This window comes from Simochromis diagramma, unplaced genomic scaffold (assembly GCF_900408965.1).
Source record: "Simochromis diagramma unplaced genomic scaffold, fSimDia1.1 OVJJ01000567.1, whole genome shotgun sequence".
NCBI lineage: Eukaryota > Metazoa > Chordata > Actinopteri > Cichliformes > Cichlidae > Simochromis > Simochromis diagramma.
In genome coordinates this window covers 119,296-139,423 of record NW_024386973.1, presented here as the reverse complement: position 1 = coordinate 139,423, position 20,128 = coordinate 119,296, and the positions used below count along the sequence as shown (strand labels likewise).

Here is a 20,128-nt window from a genome sequence, read left to right as displayed (position 1 = left end):
CGAGTGCTGGGGTTTCCTCTGTTGTATTATTGTAGGGTCCACCTTACAACATAAAGGACCCTGAGGCGACTGTTGTTGTTATGCTGCATAAATAAAGCTGAACTGAATCCACACTCAAAAAAATAAATTGGGTGGTTGTTACATGTACAAGATTCAAACTTTGAACTAAATAATTTCATCTTTCTATGGTGAACGTAATTAAATCATGTAGCATCTGCATGAACTTCAGCAACTTAATTTGTTCTTGTTGAGATGACCTGATACAGTCGAGTAAGAGCGGTTATTTGCTGGACTCACGCAATTCACAAGATCACATTAGATGTCAAACTGCAGGAAAATCACTGGAGTTTTAAGAGGCAGACAGCTACACCCACACCACGTGTATGCTATCGCTATTTATTGTGGTTTAACCTGTCAAGGACAAAAACGTACAGAGAAGTCTGCATCAATCGATTGACAGCTTGGTGGTGTGATGGTCAGTGCTGGTGCCTCACAGTAAGAAGGGCCTGGGTTCAAATCCACAATCTGGCCAGTTTGCAGTGTGTAATTAGAGTTCGGTTAGTTGGTCATTCTAAACTACCCATGAGTGCAAATGGTTGTCTGTCTCTATGAAATCATCAACCCCCATATTGGTTCATTAAGCACGACTAGCAGTAATTGCCTTGATTAACAAAGTAGTTGTTCAAACAACAAGATTTCATTGAGTTCTCCTGAAGGTTTTTAACTTGTGTAGAATCAATTACAACAGATTTCACTCTACATACTTAAATAAATCACTTTAAGTCAATATAAGCATACTACGTTGATCCAACGTAATCCGATTACATTTAACCACCAAATGCCAAATGTGTTGGTCTGACATGGTCAAAAATGGGTTTTTGTACTCGGTTAAATCTTGTGGGAAAAGGTGCCGTGATTAAATTGTGTTCATCCAACAACAGATTTTTTTGAGTGCATGCACCACAGTGGATTTTAAATCAGTCAATCAAAATGTGACTGAAGTGCTGACTGTCAGCTTTAACTCAAGGGGTTTAATAAAAACACTGCACAGCTGTGCAGACTCTCACACTTTCACAGGCTCAGAACCAGCTGGACAGGTGAGACCTGCTCCCTCGTTGTTCCCTGAGCCACAAGAAGGATCTGGATTTGACCCCATCCAACTTTCCTGAAAGGGTCAATACAGGCTCCAAACAGACTCGGATGCTGAGGGACGTCCTAAACTGTGTCACTGTACAAAACCTCATGGACCTGACTGTATGTCAGGAAACCGTTCTAAATGATTTCACTGAGGGATGCTTCAGACCAGTGAGCATCCATGCGGTCACCTCACCCTCAACCAGCAACGTCTCAGTCACCTCCTCCTCCAGCCACGGGGACAAAGACGCATTTCTAAGCCAGCTGAGACACTGAAACTCTCCCAATATCCTGAGTCTGCCCTGCAGCTCCTTCCAGGAGGACATACATCTCAACTAGGAGCCTCCAGGTGAGTCAGGTACCTGTCTCAGTGTAGACGAGCAGCAGCTCTCCTCTGAGCCCCTCACCCAGTCTCTAAGGTGGAGTCCAGAGACCTTTGAGGGGAGGCTCGTTCCTGCTGCCGTGTCATTACATGCAGTTTGTGACAATCATCAACTGTTTATCTTCCATGCAGATACCTGCAGGCTGCAGGTGTGAAGCCCGATGAGGGCTGCGTGTGAGCTCCAACCTTCAGACCAACAGAGACAGCAGGTCGTAAGAAAAGCCTCTAAAGCACTGAGTGGGGTTTGTGTGATGGCGTGCGAGCACGCAGGTACACGAGTGGCCTGTATAATCCGGCGAGCACTTTCTCAGCTCCATTATTGACATTTTTCACATTCCTGCTCTGAAAATCCCACAGGCTGCTCTTGACGGGCGTTAGCCGCCGCCGCTGGGAAACCTACCACACACAGCGTCTCACATTCATTACAACAGCAACAAGGACTTAACTCGCCAACGCGGTTAGATTCAAGTTCTCGTTCCCACCTGCAGCTCCCAGCAGTCTGGAGCGAGTCCCATCAGTGACTCAGCGCTGGTGAAAATGACATTTCAGCGTGACAGCTGATATCTGTGTGAATACCTCAGTGAAACTGACACAAGCCAAAAACAGCTGCGACTCACTCAACCACCTAAACACAGGTTTACACACCTGTGGAAACACCTGAGTGTTTACATGTGGTGGAAACGACCACAAAGACGCAGAAACCCAAAACAAAGCATCATCACGTTCATCCACACACACACACACACACACACACACACACACACACACACACACACATCAGTGTGACACGTGTACTAAAGTTCACCTTCACCTCGTTGTGCTGGTGGCTTCTTCCTGCTGTCGCTGCTCACAGGGAGTCAGTGATTGTTGGGGTTCAGTGATGACAGTGTGGAGTCGTTACAGTAACTTAAAGTAATTTAACTGACTGCACAGCATTAGGGTGGTGGTGTGGTGGTTAGCATCATCGCCTCTCAGTACACAGGCCTGTCTATACTCTGGCTTCCTCCCACAGTCCAAACACGTGATGTGAGTGTGGACGGTTGTGTGTCTGTGTGTGTGGCCCTGTGATAGGCTGGAAGCCTGTCCAACGTGTACCCCGCCTCTTACCCCACGCCAGCTGGGATAGACACCAGTGACCATGATCTGGAGGAGAAGAAGAAGGATGTGCGGGCGGAGAGCATCGCCGCTCTGACACGATGCTGGCACGTTCAGGTACCATCACATCAGACGTCCTCACACACGCACGCACAAGCTCAATCATCAGTGTGTGGTTCGCTTTGATTCATGAGGAAAAGCTCAGCGTGTCCGGCCCCTCCTAAACCAGCAGCCAATCAAAACTCTTGAATCGAGGCAGGACTTGGAGAGCTTTGGGAGTTACACCGCTGACCTCGGCTCAGTTTTTGGGGTGTTTTTCAGTCGGGCCGATTGTTGTCGTACTTTTTTTAGTCAGTGCAGCTCGGCTGGGTATGTTAACAGCATTACCATGGTTACCGCCAGGCTCCAACGTCTTCTTTATTATTGGAGTCGAGTTTCACTTACACACACAGCCAAGGTCTTTCCAAAAAGTCAAACTCAATGGGAACTCTCACATTCACACCCACACACACACACACACACTCACACACACACACACACACTCACACACACACACACAGATGCTCTGTGCAGCCACAACAATCAGTGTTTGATGATTTACTGCAGCTGAAGCTGGATCAGAAACACAGAAAGCGAGCAGCTGCTCTCTCCCAGCACACACAATCAGCAGAGAGTGCAGCCAATCAGAGCAGCTGGTGTCATCAGAGAGACACGCTTAAAGTCTCCGAACAGCTCAGTGTAGAAATCTGATTGTTTTTGTGTGTTTGGGACAGAGACTGGGTCAGTGTGAGACTTTAGTTTGTTAACTGGTAATTATGTGACAGTGCAATCAGCTCATTTACACAGTAACATGAAATTAATGCAGCCAGTTACTTTCTCTGGCAAGTAATTAAGTCATCTACACCATTACTTTTAAGGGAAGTAACTTGTAATATGTAACAGATTACTTCTTCGCTGGTTTGTGCCGATACAGTCCATGAAATAATCAAATACAATCTTTCTTTTCTTTTCGTGCTTGAGGTCATGAATATGTAAGCGCTGCATTTCACAGGACAAATTTCCTGAGGTGTGTTTCTAGTAAAGAGAGCGTCACCATGGCAACCAGGAAAACAAAGATGGAAAAAAGACATGGCAGCCATTTTTCTCAACCCAACTAGCACATCGTCATGACAAAGCGACACATTTATACCTGCTTTTATATTTAAAGTGAATACAAACTCTGAAACACACACACAGCTTTTTGCTGTTTAACGAGCACATGTGAGGCCGCACGGATGAACTGTTGTGTTCAGAGACACCAAATAATGTTGCGGAGCGTGAATCAAAATACAAATTGTTTTCTGGCAAAACAAGACAAGGTCGTGATTATCTCACCAACTGCCATGAGACTGGGTTGACTTGTTTGGTCGCCATCTTTGGTTTAATGGCATGAGAGAATTTTAACCCTCAGTCTTGGCCTGCAGGCACTCTGCAGTGACACAACAGCCCATTCTCAACAATGACAGTCACACAAATACACTCAGACTCACTCAAATCCTCCTGCTAATCAAATTGTGTTTGAAACAAAGATGGAACACAGTCAGCTGTTTTCACTTATTACACACACACACACACACACACACACACACACACACACACACACACACACACACACACACACATAAAACTCTAATCTCAGCAGAGCAGCCTGATTGGTCTGACATACACTGAAATCTCCCATAATGCCCTGCAATCCAACCAGAAACTGTCAAAATAAAAGGTTAACCTGAGAAATTCTCAAAAATACAACATTCATTTATCAGCCGTGTCATTTCCTGTTCTTTCTGAGGCGCAGGTTAAACTTCCTGAGGAAACACCGGGGCTGATGGGAACTGTGGCACTGTGGGATCAATGACAATGATCGATAGGTTTTACAGGCTGGATTTAATCCTGGATGAAGTTTTTTCTAACGCTCCTTCCTGTTTACATCCTGCCTGCTGCTGTAGTTTATGATGCGTTCAAAGAAACGTCGTATTTTTAAAATGTATTTATTTCTAATGTGAAGCCCCTCCCCTTCCTGCTCAGGGTTTCCTCCTCTTGTTAATAAACTAATAACTGACATCACATCCTGCCTTATCTCTGGGATCTGTACCCAAGACCTCGCGACATGTTTTTCCAAACTGGGTTTAAAAGTGAACGTCCAGCACGTTCATGGATGCAGTGCAGGAGGACATGCAGAGTGTGGCAGGAGGGCTGGGGCAGGAGGAGATGGAGGCGGATGACTTCTGAAAGGAACAGAAAGAGGAAGAAGATCGACTGTGTCTTCTCTAAAATCTAACTTGCATGTTATTTATAGTGCTGAGCCTCGTGTGCTCTTTCCACTCTGAGCTGTGAGTGGGGATTTCTTCTCTTCGATTAAGTTACATTATCGCCCCGGTAGTTCCCACAGCACATGTGGTGTGGGATGTGGTAAACCCACAATGCTTTTCCAGGCTGTACAACCTGCATTCACTATTTCACACACACACTCAGTGCTACAGGTCTGCACAGAGCCCAAAGGATGCTGAAGGACCTCAGTCACATCCTGTTCTCTAACCACCTGCTGCCGTACGTCACACCTCACAGCAGCTTGTCTGCTCACTGAGACACTGTGGACTCGTCCTGCACACGTCACAACTTCTCACAACCAAGATATACAGACTCGTGTGTTTATGGGTCAGTAATAAGAACTAAACCACCATGAGCCTGGAGCTCTCTGCTCTGAGCATCCCCACACTCATCTAATCAGACCCCACACTGACCCACTCCACCCAGGATGTGAACTCATTCTCGTCCTCCTCTCTGATGAGGTTATCGTTCCCTGTGGGACGTCTGTCTCATGGAGAACGTGGGAGGAGCAGAGACAGTTTAAGCCTCACAGCATGGACGCAGGCCGAAGCCATCAATCACCGATCAGTCAGAGAAACGAGCTCCTGCAGGTTTCTGATGGAGATCAATGAGCAAGAAAAGAAGGAGAAAACTACAACATGTACTCAAAGTACTACAATACGAGGAGAATGCACATTACATAAGGAGCTGAGAGCATCAGAGATGGAACTGTGGTGGAGTTTAAGTCTATATGGACTGTAATGTTCTCTTTATGATCTGCTGTTGTGTACGTTTGTGTCTGTGCAGAATAACGTGTTTGTGTTGCTGTGAACCTCGGGTGTTTCACTCAAATTACAACAACAATAATCACACAATGGTTGATTAAAGCTCCGCCCCTATTGTTGTGGCCGAGCGTGTGACGCAATCACTGATTTCAGTAAAGACCACCAGTTACGACTCAGCGTAGGAGAACACCATCACAGAGCAGAGCAGGCATCAGTAACAAAAGAAGGAGCTGGGTGGAGGTGGGCTGCAAAGCAGCTTGCAGATGAGCAGCAAACATTAGCTATATGTGAATGAAAGTCCCAAATGTGACCAGAGGAGCCTGTTAGACCCACAGCAGAGAGCAGAGCGAGCGCCCTCCACCAGAGTCAATGCTTTGTCTGACAGTTTTAATGAAACTCACATGGGCTTCTTCTTTGCTCCACCTTTCTGCAAACTTTCATTCAGCCTGATGCTTGTGTGCATTGTGAGTCATGCAGACAGACTAATCGCACTGATCACTGCTCCAAATCCAAACAGAAACGCAGGCATTACACAAATGCAGCTGTGGAGCTGAGATCCTCACGCTGCAACATTTTCCACCTTTCACTTAAAGCCTGATTATCATTTAAAACACGTCAGCCTCTCACATGTCACGTGTCTCATTATTAGGAGTATCACAGATGAACTGCACTCTGATGTCCCTGTGCTGTTTGGGAGACGCATGTTCTCTGTGGGGGAGACGCGAGCTTTGGCTCAGATGCAAAGCAAACACGAGAGGAAATGAAGGTTTAATTGGCGATGAGCGTCAGTGTGTGTGAGTTTAAACGTCTTCAGCCGCGAGCTTCCACAAACTTTCTCCACGCATGGCTCCATCTCTGGCTCAGACACACCGCCTCTGACATTCACTTTTTACTGTTTATTACAGGTGTGTTAAACCTGCGATCAGTCCTCGACGCTCACCCGCGGAGCTGTGGCGGACAGCAGAGTGACCTGCTGTCCGCACACGGTCACCTTTAAAGGCACACCTGATTTGTGTCTGTTCGAGCTTCTTCATGCATCTGTTTTTAACTGTGTTTATTCGCTCTGCTTTTTATTTTGATTCCGGTTTCGGTGCAAACATTCCTCTCACACTTCTTTCATTTCTGTATCCGTCCTCCTCCCTCCCTCTCCCGGGTCACATCCCTCCGACCCCTCTGTGAGATGTAATCTGCCCGCGGGCCTCCTGTGAGTGGCGGAAGCACCTCCTGGGGAGAAGCGGAGCCTCCTCGGCTGTGTCTGAACCCGCAGAGCAGTCTGACCTGTTAATTCCAGTTAACTCCAATTTAGAGGCTCGTACTTCCTCCTGTGAGGGATCCGATCGGCGGAATCACTCTGATGTTACATTCATTTGATATCACGGAGGAAAAAGTCACTTCCTCAGCATGTACAGTAACTTTAAAAGTTTAACATTTAAGACCGCGTATAGATCTGTGTCGTGACTCTGATGTTCGAACACGCGTGTTTTCCTCTGTGGAATACTGCCCCGGACCTTCTGATCCTGAATCAGCTGTAATGATCATTTCTGCAGGCTGTCTCTCTGACTCTGAAACCACTTTGCTCCAGTTTCTGTACTTTTACACGAGCTCTGAGACCCCAGGTCACATGTGTGATCCCGACGCCCGAGGAGCGGCTGAGCCGCAGCGGTGCCCTCAGCGGGGACACACCAACTTTTTAACCCACCCCGGAGCAACGTCCCCGGTTCCTACCTCTCCTGTCGGGAGTGGTGCAGCAGCAGCGGCCGAGCAGCAGCAGCAGCAGCGCCGCTCCTCCTCCGCAGAGAAGCTTCATGTCCGCGGTTCGATCCTAACTCGGGTACTCGGCGTGTGCGTGAAGTGCGTGGACGGACTCCTCCATGAGCAGCAGGTACAGCAGAGACTAATCTCCAGAGCGTCCTGCAGCTGAATGACGGCTCCGAGCTCGGAGCGGGGAAGTCCACACCTCCTCCACCCACACCTCCTCCACCTCCCTCCACACCTCCTTTTCAAATCCATTTAGCTTTATTGACATGACACCCAAACCCGCGTGTCCGTGCGCACAGGAACACAAAGGATCGACTTTCATTAAGCTGTAAAACTGAAGTAAGATCAGCGGAAATGCGAAGATAATAAGACACCAACTTCTCACTTTATGAACGGGAAATTGTGGAAATGTGGAACAACACGCACTGTGGGCTTTATCCACTAATGACTGAACACTGTGAAGAAAAAAAAAGAGTGACAGAGGGGTCGCAGCCCGGTGTCGTCCGTGACTCTGACACTGACTCACATCGTGTTCTTTATTCAAACATTTTGATATCATTGTTATTAAAACTCCGAATCTCACTGATTTACTTTAATCCTGAACAGAAAATCAGTTTCACTGTTGAATTTTGTTCCTGGTTCATTTCTTGTTTCTCAGATTAGTAAAAACATCTTTTCAGTTTGTTATTTGCGTCTTACACAAAAATACAACTTTTAGCTGTAACGAATTCTTTTTCTAAATGTCTAAAATACTCGTGTTTCCTTGTTTTGTGGCAGGTGCTCCGGTAAATGAGCTCTGACTTCTTATTTCTAAAACGCTCGTTGAGTTTTTCTGCTTCTGTGTTTTGCCTGTTTTATCCCGCAGGTGTACGAACATCTCCAAACATCTTCACAGTATTTTGCATCTTTTCTTTGCAAACACACAAACAGGAGGGACCCGAAACTCAAACAGTTCTCATTATGAGTCTGATTTAGACTCACAATAAAGAAAGTATTTTTTTTCCCTCTTTGGGTCCCCCTGGTGGCCACGAGCAGCGTGGCGTGTGGATGTTTGAGACGAACAGGTGAGTGAAAGTGAGCCACAGATGAGCTGGTTTCATGATCCTCTCTGCATCTCTGACAGTTTAGGTAAAACTAAAATCTGGTAACTTTAGACTCATGTTGAATTATGTAGCGTTTCTTCAGAGAACATGGAATAAATGCAGTTTGAGTCAGGTGGGTCGCTCAGCACTGTGGCCTCACAGGCTGCAGGTTCCTGGTTCGAACCCTGGCTGAATTTCCGTGTTGTCCTGTGCCCATGTGGCTCTCTCCAGCCTTCTCAGCTGGACTTGAGTGCAAATGTCTGTCACTCTCACTGGTTAGCACTGTGATTGCCTGCTGACCGGCCCACAGTGGGTCCTTACCCAGCTGGAACAGGCTCCAGCTCCTGTGACCCTGAACTGGATGAACAGGAAGAATGGATGCATTGATAATTATTTCTGACTTGAATTGTTTTTGTGGGGTTTGCACCACCAGGGATGTGGTCCATCAACACGTGATGCTTTTTTGACCTTTACATTAAACTTTCCATTGATTCCAGCGCAGGGATTTAGACACAATGATTGTTAAAATCAGACCCGTCAGACCTGCTGCTCCCTTTGCAGAGGAAAAAAACATGACATGCAGACACAAACAAACTGAAAACAAAAGAGTGCTCATGCGTGCTGCTGGATTAATACAGCTGATGTCTTACACAACCACAGAAACAACAGCGATGACACAGATCCAGATAACATCACATGATCAGCCTGAAACGATGAAGAAACAACAAACACCTGCACACAGTTTTTAATCAGACACTAAGAAAAAAAGCACAGAGTACCATCCATCCACGGCAAATGGACTGATTCTTAGTGCTTTTCTACTCCGGGAGTACTCAAAGCGCTCCATACAACATGCCTCATTCACTGTCTTCTATGCTTTTAAGTGCTTATTAACTAGCACTCCAATCCATCCATCCATCCCTCTTCACTAATTCACAGTCACATGAAATATTTTAATATGATTCACATTCAGCACAAAGAACTTCTACAAAATTTTGGGGTGTAACTGTCACCAACCCATCATCAGAGCTGAAATACATGAGAAAAACAAAAAAAAGCCAATAGCTGAGTCACACAGGTGTACATGTTCTGAGCAGCACTTCCCATTTGGGTTCATGGACGGATATTTCACTGCATGTTTCTGCTGTTCTCTGCGTTCTCTGCTTGTTTCCATCACCCAGAGGCTTAAAGGATAAACATGTGACACAGAGGAGATTCTGAGTGTTTTCATCTTAAGTTTAATGATGAGAAATGTATTGTTGGGTTTGGTCAGCAAACAACCGAAACTTGTCCCTCAGCTGTAATCTTAAATTCCTTCAGAGCTTACAGTGTGCAGCTCTGTGGACTCACACTTGACAACATTCATGTGCATTTACATTATTTATGTTCACACTGCTGCTTTTCACACTTTTAGACCTGAACAACAAAATTCTGGACTCTGCAGTTTCATGAAAATGCTATTTACTGATAGATGAAGGAGTTAAACACTGTAGAGGCCACTTCAAACTTCAGCCTTCTTCTTGTAGAATTTGGGAAGTTAAGTTTGTCGAGGTTGATGAAAACCGTTCATTACATAGTTCATAAGTTGTTCTAAATGTTGAGCTCGGTGTTGTTTGAGTTGGATTTCCAGAAATGATTGGGCTTTGTGGTGTAAAGATGGTGGCACCATATTTAGTCACATTGCCGGTGTTCTGACGAAACGTCCTACTTTGTCAAAACATCCTGCTGTAGTGTAAATTTATATTCATGTCTATCAATCCGTGCTACCTTATCAGAATATACCACCTTACATGGTTTATGCCTCCATCGTACGATGGACGTTCTGATGGCCAAATCAGCTGTCAAAACATGCTCCCTGCTTGTATTTATTTAGGTAGGATATGGTTTACACCGTATGCCAGTTTACAGAAGTTTAGAAGTACTAAATCGAGACTTGAAATACGACTTCAATTGAGACTCCAAGTTGGAGTATTTTTGCACAAAAAAACAAAACACATGTTAGTAAAACGTAATACTAACCCTTTTTCGCACGCACGAGATCAAGGTAGGATCCAATAATAGACGTGTACTATTAACACTGAAAACATGGGCGTTTTGAGTTGTGCGCATGCGCAGTAACAACTAGGACAGCTTGACAGGTAGAGTGTTTTTCAGAACACCGATCACCTGAAACTAGCACGAGTGACTGTAAGTTCATTTTCAGACATGTGCCAGATTCACCTGAGACATGAAAAGTCATTTCTGTAGACGGTCTCCTCTGGAGGATTACTGACACGACAGATTTCTACATTAAAAACTGTCATATTTTCTGTACAGTTGTTTTTCTTTCTAATCACTTCATGAAATGAAAGCAGGCTGTGAAGTTGTGTCACTCTGTGACCTGATTTAAGACCAGTGCTGTTTAAGATGTGCGTTCATGCCAACGAGGTCAGTGACTTCGCTCACAGTGCAACATTTGCTGGATTCATAATTAATAACTCGTCTCTGCTTCGTGTGGATTTTTCTGTTTGCCTAAAACGTGGTCGCTCACTTTTTGCCAACAAAGCATCTGCAGAAAAATCAACACTTTAATGGATTTTCATGCTCTTTTGCGTCTAATAAAAGCTGACGGCAAGCTGCCAGGCAGAATCTACCCAGATGTGGTGTCACAGTGTGGCTGAGTAGCTGACTGTGGGACGTATGAACCCAAGTGCAGACAAAATGGAACATGGAACATAATTTGAGATAACAAAAAGTGATCCATTTAATAAGGATGATAAACAAGGTTCAAACAAAAGGCAAGACAACTGAGGCAAAGCAAAACATTAACCCAAACTAGGAGAAGTAAGTAAAATGTATTTATATAGCACTTTTCACAGATAAAAAAAAAAACCCCACAAAGTGCTTTACAATACAAGAAATGGAAATATAAAACAATATATATACAAATATTGGGGAGCTTGACCATGTAGGGCCCTAAAGGTTAGAACTAAAAATTTAAAATGAAACCTAAAACTTACAGGCAACCAGTGGAGGGAGGCCAAGACTGAAGTGATATGAGATCTTCTCTTGGAGCCTATTAAGAGTCGTGCTGCAGCATTCTGCACCGTCTGAAGACGATTTAAGGCTGATTTGTTAAAACAAGTAAAAAGTTACAGTAGTCTAAATGGGAGGAAATAAAAGCTTGAATAATCAGCACTGTGTCCTCTCCAGAGTCTGCTGCCATCAAGATGTCACTGGATACTCTAAGTAAGGCCGTTTCAGTGGAATGCAATGTACGAAAACCAGACTGGAAAGTGTCCATAACAGCATTTTTATCCAGGAAATAGTTACGTTGTTCTACTACTACTTTTTCTAAAATCTTCGCTATAAAAGGCAATTTGGATATTGGCCTATAATTGTTAGGAAGAGATGGATCCAGCTGAGGTTTCTTTAATATTGGCTCAACAACAGCTTGTTTAAAGAAGCTGGAAACTGAGCCAGTACGAAGAGAAATATTTATCATTTCCACAACACAGGGGCCAATGGAATCAAACACACTAGTGAAAAGTGACGAGGGAAGGACATCAAGGGGGCTTGAAGTCTGTTTTATATGACAAAGCAGGACTCTGATGTCTCGTAATGTAACAGGAGTAAAAGAGGACCAAGTATCAGAATCAGTTCTGAATCAGCAGCCAGTCGGACAAATTTCCTTCAGATGTATATAATCCATGTGTTGTTGCCACGTGTCAGTTAAACACATGAAGTTGAGAGATTCCTTCATAAAAAGATTGTTTAAAATAAACGATTTGTTTGTGATTGAGCGAGTGTTGAGCAGGGCAAACCTGATCGATGACGTTTGGTTGGTGCACTCAACAGCTGACTGCAGTGGCACTCGAATTAAACACCTGTGCGCACCTCTACACCTGTTGCGCCGGGTGGGGACTTCAGGGCTAACTGAAGCTAATATCCATGGTAGTACATCACCTCCACCATCAAAACGGCGGTCGGAGAACTAAAAAAACAAGATGAAGAACCCAGACGTGAACCTGAATGAACCTGGACATGCCGACATGGCAAGAAACAACAGACAACCTGATGACGAATGAAAGAAAACACACAGACTAAATACACACGGGAGCTGATCAGGGGAAGTGGAAACACATGGGAAACAGCTGATGCTAATCTGACATAATGAGACAAAGGAAGCACACTGAAATAGGACAGAGAGTTTCAAAATAAAACAGGAAACAGCATGGAATGATGTAGACATGATAACACAAGCTTGGCAACATGAAAAAGAAGACAAGAAACATAACTAGACTAAATAGAGACCCAGGATCGTGACATGTGGGTCACAGCTGGAATTTGCTGGGGTTTCACTAGTGGCAGGTTTTCTTCTCCTGCTGTGTTTTCATCTGCGGACAAATTTAAAAAATCAATCTAACTACTTCAAAATCTTAAAAAAAACACAAATAAATTTGGTGGTATTTTTAATGTGGGGAGTACCTCTGTGAAACGGTAAATAGATGTAAAATCTCATTTATACTTTGCAGACACACATGAGCAGCAGTCAAAAGAACAAAGTCTTAGTTTGAAAGCAAATATCTTTAAATTCAAACTCACAGCATAAAAATGGATTTTCAGAATAGCTGTTAGCTTTGCTTAATCACTGCAGCCTCCAACTCCAACGTTCATGCCTCATTGCACACACACACACACACACACACACACACACACACACACACACACACACACAAACATGCACACACACACACACACACACACACACACACACACACACACACACACACACACACACACACACACACACACACACACACACACACACACACACACACAAACATGCACACACACACACACAAACATGCACACATACGCACACACATACACAAACATGCACACATACACACACACACACAAACATGCGCACACACACACACAAACATGCACACATACGCACACACATACACAAACATGCACACATACACACACACACACAAACATGCGCACACACACACACACACACAAACATGCACACACATAAACACAAACATACGCACACACACACACACATTCACACACACACACACACACAAACATACGCACACACACACACACACACACAAACATGCACACACATACACACAAACATACGCACACACACACACACATTCACACACACACATACACAAACATGCACACACACACACACAAGCCAGCCCTAATAATCCGACCAAAAACAACACTGCTGCTCATTAAGATCGAGCTGAGTCCTCACATAGTCTGACGACACTGGCATTTAAAGCAGTTAAAGTCCATATAAGGACACAAAGACAGACACACTCAACAGCTATACACACAAAGAGGCAGCTTGTGTTTCCGGATCTCGTCTTATCTGTTAGGGTGACCGTTAGCGTCTCAGCATGCCTTCTCAAACGGGTCACAACACTTACACACAGACACATGAAACCTGGGTGCTTCGTCCAAACGGCTGTCGGCTCTGCCACACTCTGTCAGCACTGAGCTCAGCCTCGGCTGCTACGAGCAGTCAGGATTCAGATGAGATAAACCTGCAGGACTGACAGAGCTGCAGGTGAAGAATGAGTTAGTGAGTGGACTTCCAGCCTTTGTTCTGCTGCCTCTACAGCGACGGGATACTGTCATTGCCTATCCCTAGCCTGGTAGAGGAGTTTAAATGTGCAAAAGTGAGGTTTGAGATGTCACTCCCGAGACCCCATAGTGAGAGGCGCTGCTCCCACCCTAGCAATGGGGAGGAAGTGGACCCCAGCCACATCTGTGCTACAGGCCATCGTGACGTGGTGGGTCACGTCCAACAGGGCGGAGGAGGATTTGGTCTTGGCGCAGTAACACCTTGGTGGCAACAGGCATCTGTAACTGAACGTCGGAAAATGGTGGTGGAGGTGGTGCGACGACAGGAGGAAAGAGCCAGACATGCCAGAGCCGTGGCGCTGGCCAAACAGGGTTGCTGGGTGAATTGGGAGAGTGCTGAAAAAAGGAAACTCTCATGGAGTGAAATCTGGGGAATGGAGGCTAATAGACTAAGTTTAGTCATCCGAGCGACATACGATGTGCTGCCTTCCCCAATAAATCTGCAGCTGTGGTTTGGAAAGGACCCATCCTGCCCCCTGTGTACAGTCCCAGCCACTCTCAAGCACATCTTGGTTGGTTGTAGGACTAGCCTTACTCAGGGCAGATATACACGGAGACACAACCAGGTTCTCAGGTGTCTAGTCGAGAAAGCTGAGTGCAAAAGAAAGGTGCAAGCGGACTTGGATCAGAGGCTAATTTTTCCCACAGAGATCGTAACAACAACTCTGCGACCAGACCTCGTCCTTTGGTCTAACTCCCGCAAACTTGCGTACGTCATTGAGCTGATGGTACCATGGGAGGAAGCAATTGAGGAAACATTTGAGCGTAAGAAGCTGCGGTATGCCAACTTGGCAGCTGAGGCAGAGGACAGAGGCTGGAAGATCAAGGTGGTGGAAGTGGGGTGCAGGGGCTTTGTTACCAGTACAACAGCAAAACTGCTCAGAGAGATCGGGATCAGAGGACAGGCGCAACGGCAGGCTACAAGAGAATTAGCTAACACTGCTGAGAGGACCTGAGCTGCTGGCAAAGTTTCTGGGCTGCCTTTCCTCATAACAGCCATCCCTCAAGAGTCTCTACATTTAAAGCAATGCATTATCAGGGTCCTTTACTGAACCAGCTCTATTTGTGTTGGGATGGAGACACTGACACGGTGACACCAAATATCCATATTTTATTTTTAAACTAATAAAAAGCAAGAAGGCTCATCTCATACATCCTGAGACGGCGTTAGCCGAGCCCAGCGCTGGACATGCTGACAAAATGTAATAAACTGCAACACATGCAATACTTCTGCATTGGCAAAACACAGTAATATCCTGTAGTGAGTCAAGTATTGTGATAATTTCTTTTGGTGGGGTGTCTGATTGTGTGCAGTCTTCTATTGTAAGCTATTACATTAGCTGACAGCGGTGCTCAGTTCATCATTCAAAGACAGTAACACTAACACATCCTTCAAACAGCAGAGAGAGGATTTGAGCTGCCACGATAACCTTTCATGATGCATATGATGTAACTAAAGAGCTTCTTCCAATAATATTTGACCTGTTGGTGAAATCTGTGATATGTTAGCCTCTAAGAAAACATTGTGGAGGAGAGTTTCTCAAATATGAGTTCGACAGCTTTCCGCTGTAAAGAAACCGAGTCTGCATGTGGACATAATAAGACCCACGACGGGGTGCAAATAACAGAGTCCATGTTCAGTCAGGGTGAAGAAACAGATCTTTATTTCATATGGATTCATCAGGTATTGATGAGCAATACAACATCCGGTGACAGCAACAGGTCCATGCACAGGCCCAGGGACCCAAACAACAACAGAGTGCAGCCCGGGGCAACACCCCACCCATGGGCCTGTACTGGCTCACTCTCAGGGTGGATTAAATAGAGGGGAACGAATAAACTCACAAAAGAAATCACACAAAACACAAAAACAACACAAGGGTGTGTGGATCTGCAGGGAAACTACTACACATGTTACTGCTACACCAGAACTCCTGGAACACCCATCTACGCCCTCACTGACTGCAGACGCCTCCACAGCTCTGAAATGTATACATACATGTTTATATAGCACCTGCACAGGTGCCTGGAGTGAGGTGTGTCCTGGTCCCCTCACAGCTGATTGCATATATACACATATGTGCTGTAACGAAGGCTCCTCCCCCTTTTTCCTTGAATCCCGGCTGCCTCGCTTGTTTTGCTGCTCGCTGCTCTCGGGCGGTTCAAACATGATTAAAGATGACGAGTTTTTTCCTTTTTGCCGTGGCCTCTGTTTGCAGGTGCAATCAGGTTAATCGACTGAGAGCTTTCAGCGGAAAATAATGGATGAGGGAGGGCGGCGAGCTAAAAGCAGGACGCTGTCACATTAAGCATTCAAGCATTCGTTTTATAAGAACTGTTTACCAGACAAGCTTTGACTGATCTGACTGCAGCTAAACCATCAGCAGGTTACTGGGAACCAAAGTTAAACCCAGTTTGATCAGATAACTAAAACATCTGCAGCCAACTGAACCGTCCTGCCGCACATCTGTAACTGAATATCAGAATAACACAGAATCACAGGCTGTGAGGTCAGTCAGCTCTCACAGATGGTCACAGCCTGATTCATAAACTGTACAGGAGCTCACCTGTTTCAATTCATGATTAGGGGCGTGTCCTATGACCTTGTCAGTGGTTAATAACAGAAAATCCTAGAGTACATTTGAGGATTCTGATTGGACGTCCTGAGCACTGATTATATTCTGTGTATCTGCGTGGCGCTGCTGTATCTGTGCAGATAACCGAGCTAGCATTAACTGATACTCCAGCTTCTTTTCTGTCCTGCAGACGAAACGCTGAGGCTGTAAAACGCAGACTTCATCTTTTATCTACAGGTGTGACCCGTCCACATCAGTGATGTAATCAAAGTGCGCCTCCCGCGACTCCTTCAGTCATTCAGGGTTTGTGTTTTCACTTCTGGCCACCAGATGAATATCTGTATACACTCACAGCCACTTTATTAGGTACGCTGGTACTGGTGCTGGAAACATTTCTCAGCGCTCCATGTTGACAGGATGACATCATCACACAGCATCCATGATGAGAATCTCACGTTCGGTCCCAAAGCTGCCGTTGGACTGAGACCTGTGACTGTGGAGTGAACTGCCTCAGTGTTATCCTGCAGCCGTAACACGGAGGTAAGCTGTGGAGTTCAATGATGATGAAGCCCAAAGTGTGCTCAGAAAATCTTCCCACAGCATCACACCAGCAGCAGCGTGGACACTGATACTGGCAGGATGGATCCTCACTAAGCTGAGAGCTTTTTCCACCTTCTCTTGTCCAGTTTTGTGAGTCTGTGTAGCCTCAGTTTCAGGAGTGGCACTCTGTGGTCTTTTTGGAGCGTTCTCCTCACCCCAGCTTTACCTTTGCTTGTTTCGGTACATGCTCATGTATGAAGGATGAAATAATTATATGATGAATGAATGTTTACGCAGGGTCAAAGGGCACAGCATCACTCTGTTAGTTTCTCTTCAAAGAGAGTTTAACTTCAAATCACTAAGGGAGGAAGGGAAGGAGGAATAGGAGGAGGAAGGGAAACACAGGAAGCGGAGAGGAGGCTGGGAATGGAGGAGGAGCATGGAGGGTAAACTAATGAGCCCAGATGGCTTAGAGAAAACATGCCGACCTGAGGAGGAGGATTAAACGTACTCTGTACAGCGTGTGAAAGCATGTGTCCTCGGGCTAAACGCCGAGCTCACACTCAGAGAAAAGCTGCACTTTGTCATGTTAATGAGCTGAAGATCAGTCCGTGTGTGTCTGCGAGTCACACTCCCAGCCTGCTGACTGAGGAGCGTCTCAGGTCAGTGCTGCCAGCGTCTCGTTCACTTTACTGATGTTCCAGCGTGTTCTCGGCACAGGCTCTGAACACAAGGTGTCTCTGGAGATGACGCCCCGTTTTAAGCCCTGCAGAGTCCCGTGTGAGGAGGGCCGTGGGTTAGCTCCAGTCTGCTCTTGTCAGGAAGGTTCGGCTGGGGTGAAGCTGCACTGATCACAGCTTTCACACCTCAGAAGAAGATTTATGGTGCTGCACGAATCATTTCTAAAGACCTGCGTGTTCCTCATCACGCACAATAAGACAAACTGCCCACAAAGCGAGGCCGTGCAGGGCTGCTGGCTCTGACCAAGAGCCCGACGACAGCAGAACATCTGCAGCTGTGCAGCCACCGAGCGCTGTGAGAGAGAGCCAGATTATAGAAACAGTAGAAACAGTAGAAACACTTCATTCAGTCTAACAGGAGCAGGCTGAGCCCACAGTCCTCCACCATCCACAGTGACACGCTGAAGCTGTGTACACCAGTGGATCTGTCACACTACTACTGCTGATAATAATAATAGGAGTTATTATTACTTACTTATTACTATTTTTAGAGTTTTTACATCAGTCGTAGCCAAAAATATTCATAATAAATAACAATAAGATTTTAAGTCACGTGTTAAATAAACAAAAAAGTGAAACTCCGACTTTGTTCTCGCAGACGTTGTTTCCTCTTTAAAACGATGCTTCACGTGGACTTTCATTCGGCCTGCACGACACCGTGTAAATGCAATTTTAAGTAGAACTTGTTCTTTGTTCTGCCCGCACTGCGGTTTTATTGTGAAGCACTTTGATCTACACTAGTCTCTTAAATGTGCTTTATAAATAAACGTCAGTCACTTACAGCCTCCTTCAGTCAAAGTAAAGCCTTCGGTTTGACCCTCTGTCGTTTTAAACAGGATCATTATTTATGTCTGAAGGAGCAGGTCTGTCTCGTTCTGCAGGCGGCAGCGCCCCCTGCTGTTGTGAAGGTTACACCATGATCATGAGCCCTGCACTCAATATTCAGAGTTAGGGAACCTGAGAGGACACAGAGGTGGTTCTGTTCATTCACTTTTCCAGCATCGTTACCTCTGAAGAAGATCATTCAGCTGCTGTAACAGGCTGAAGCTCTGATCCTCAGACCCTCTGATCCTTCAAACATTTACAGGAACTCCTTCAGAACCAGAAGTTTTTAATCAAAGCTCCCAGTCTGTAGCAAAGAACACACGTTGTTGTTCCACATTTCAAAGCTAACAGCCACAAAATGATTTTGGAAGAAGGACACTCAGCTGGAAGTCAAAGGTAGTCATCATGTCCCACCTGCTGGCATGAGCCTTGAATGTTTACCCAGAATGCATTTTTTGGAGTTTCCTGCAGTGATTTATCAGAAACAGATCAAACATGCAGAGTGCTGAGGCTGTTTCTGCTCCTCTGCCTCACAGATACGAACCTGCTGCTCGGGCAGAGACTCGGTCCTTAGGCTGGGACTCTGAGACGAGGCATAAAACAGATTTGTTCGTAGTTTTGATCCAAGCTTAAATGTGTTTTTTAGCCCTGTAACTTTCATCTGGACCCTTTCTGTCAGTGGAAACGAGTTCAGGTTCAGTCCCTGCGATATCCCAGTGGAAGGAGGGCAGCTCAGCTGTATGTGTTACTGCGTCAGCACTGCTCTAAAAAATAAACATAAAATTACAGAAACACTTTGTTGGCACTTTAGAGAGAATGTTTTGGTGAATAAACATTTGTTTATTTGTTTATTTATTTTACTGTGGACAAGTTAAAAAGAAGGAACTTCTGTTACTTTTACTATGGAAGCCTGTGGGGGTCTTCATCAGCAGGACGAGCTGTAAAGTTGATAAAAATACAGGTAAAAGTGCGTCTGCTGGGCCGATTCTGGCCCGTGGGCCATATGTTGGACACCCCTGTGCTCACCTGATTCTGTATACAGACCGTACCTTGCTCAAGGGCACCTCAGAGGAACCGTTCGGTGGATTTGAACCCCCGACCTTCCGATCATGGGGAAAAGACTCCACCTACCGAGCAATCTCTGCCCTCACACACCTGAGGAAGCTGCTGCTGTGGGTTGATCTCCCCTATAATGTGCAGCGCCACCATCAGG

At 45.5% G+C, this 20,128-nt stretch overlaps 1 protein-coding gene and 1 long non-coding RNA gene across 3 annotated transcripts in view; both read right to left on the bottom strand.

Moving 5' to 3' along the window:
* LOC120738288 (melanoma receptor tyrosine-protein kinase-like) overlaps positions 1-7,701 on the bottom strand; it is a 41,530-nt gene extending 33,829 nt beyond the window's left edge. For both annotated transcript variants that reach the window (XR_005696929.1, XM_040039477.1), the window contains exon 1: positions 7,468-7,701. Coding sequence is in view for 1 of the 2 variants with exons in the window: in XM_040039477.1 (XP_039895411.1) it covers positions 7,468-7,549 (82 nt within the window). In the remaining variant the exon portion in view is untranslated. The remainder of the gene's footprint in view (positions 1-7,467) is intronic.
* LOC120738295 lies at positions 2,962-7,461 on the bottom strand. The gene is made up of 2 exons (XR_005696931.1): positions 6,702-7,461; positions 2,962-6,658 (listed from the first exon to the last, which is right to left on the bottom strand). It is a non-coding gene; the product is annotated as an uncharacterized LOC120738295 (long non-coding RNA).
* Positions 7,702-20,128: the final 12,427 nt, after the last annotated feature.